This window comes from Eimeria mitis, genomic scaffold, assembly GCF_000499745.2.
Source record: "Eimeria mitis Houghton genomic scaffold, Emh_scaff5571, whole genome shotgun sequence".
In the NCBI taxonomy this organism is placed as follows: domain Eukaryota; phylum Apicomplexa; class Conoidasida; order Eucoccidiorida; family Eimeriidae; genus Eimeria; species Eimeria mitis.
Genome location: NW_013573841.1, coordinates 1 through 951, shown reverse-complemented (window position 1 = coordinate 951; position 951 = coordinate 1). Strand labels below are relative to the sequence as shown.

Genomic DNA, 951 nt, shown 5'->3' with positions numbered 1-951 from the left:
AAAGCGCGAAAGTAAGAAAATGCAGAGACAGAGCAGGTAGCCTCCTGCACTGGCCGCTGCTACAGCAGCAACAACAGCAGATGCTGCTGCTGCTGGTGGTGCTAAAGAGCGTTCGTGCGTCTTAGTGAAAAAAGTAGGGACTGTCGAGGACCTGGCGTATGTCCAGCTGTCCCCTAGCTGGGGGCGGCGGGAGCTGCGCTGCCTGCTGAGGAAGCCTGAATTTAACGTTCTCATAGAGGGACTGGAGGGGGTTGTGTTGATAGAGGGCAACGAACTGCCGTCTAAGGGCTACTGCCAGGGTGTCTATACACCCCGCATGGGCCCAGTAGGAGTCGTGTACGGCGGCCATGTCCATGCGACAGGTGCCTATACACTCCAAGGCCGTCAGCATCATGTGTGCAGCATCGAGGCTGTGGATGAAGTTCGGGGGGAATCCCAGCCGCTGCTTCGACCTGCTGACAGGAGCACTATCTCCGGAGACATGCAGCGTGTGTCGCTGCAGCGCAGAGCGGATCTGCTGCTGCTGCAGTGAGCGGTAGGGTTGTTCACACAGCAGTCCAATGGCAGGGACCTCCCATGCCACGGGGACACCTGCTGCTGTACATACACCTGAAACGGCATCCAACCACTTCTTTGTCTGCATTGCACCCCTAAATAACTCCCCAATAGACTGCAGTACAACGCGAGACAAGAAGCCCCCCAACTCCCGCAGCACCTCAGGCCGCACCTGCCCCCCTAGCAGATCCTCCAGCTGCGACAGCACTTGGTCCCTCGCTCCGAGTGCCGTTACACCGTAGCAGACTGTCATCACTGTCTGCTTCACCACGGACCGCTGCAGCACTCCATGCTCTACGCATAAACGAGCAAGCTCACGCCGCCGCTCCTGCAGCTGCGGCTGTTGACGCTGCTGCCGCTGCTGCTGAGCAGCAGAACCAGCGTGCTGCTGCTTCC

At 59.1% G+C, this 951-nt stretch overlaps 1 protein-coding gene across 1 annotated transcript; it reads right to left on the bottom strand.

Annotated features, from left to right (window-relative positions):
• Window positions 1–121: 121 nt before the first annotated feature.
• Window positions 122–808, bottom strand: EMH_0082880 (DNA-dependent RNA polymerase, putative; the record flags this gene model as incomplete). Its single annotated transcript, XM_013500587.1, has 1 exon — window positions 122–808. One exon carries the CDS (start codon window positions 806–808, stop codon window positions 122–124), a length of 687 nt encoding a protein of 228 aa, XP_013356041.1.
• Window positions 809–951: the final 143 nt, after the last annotated feature.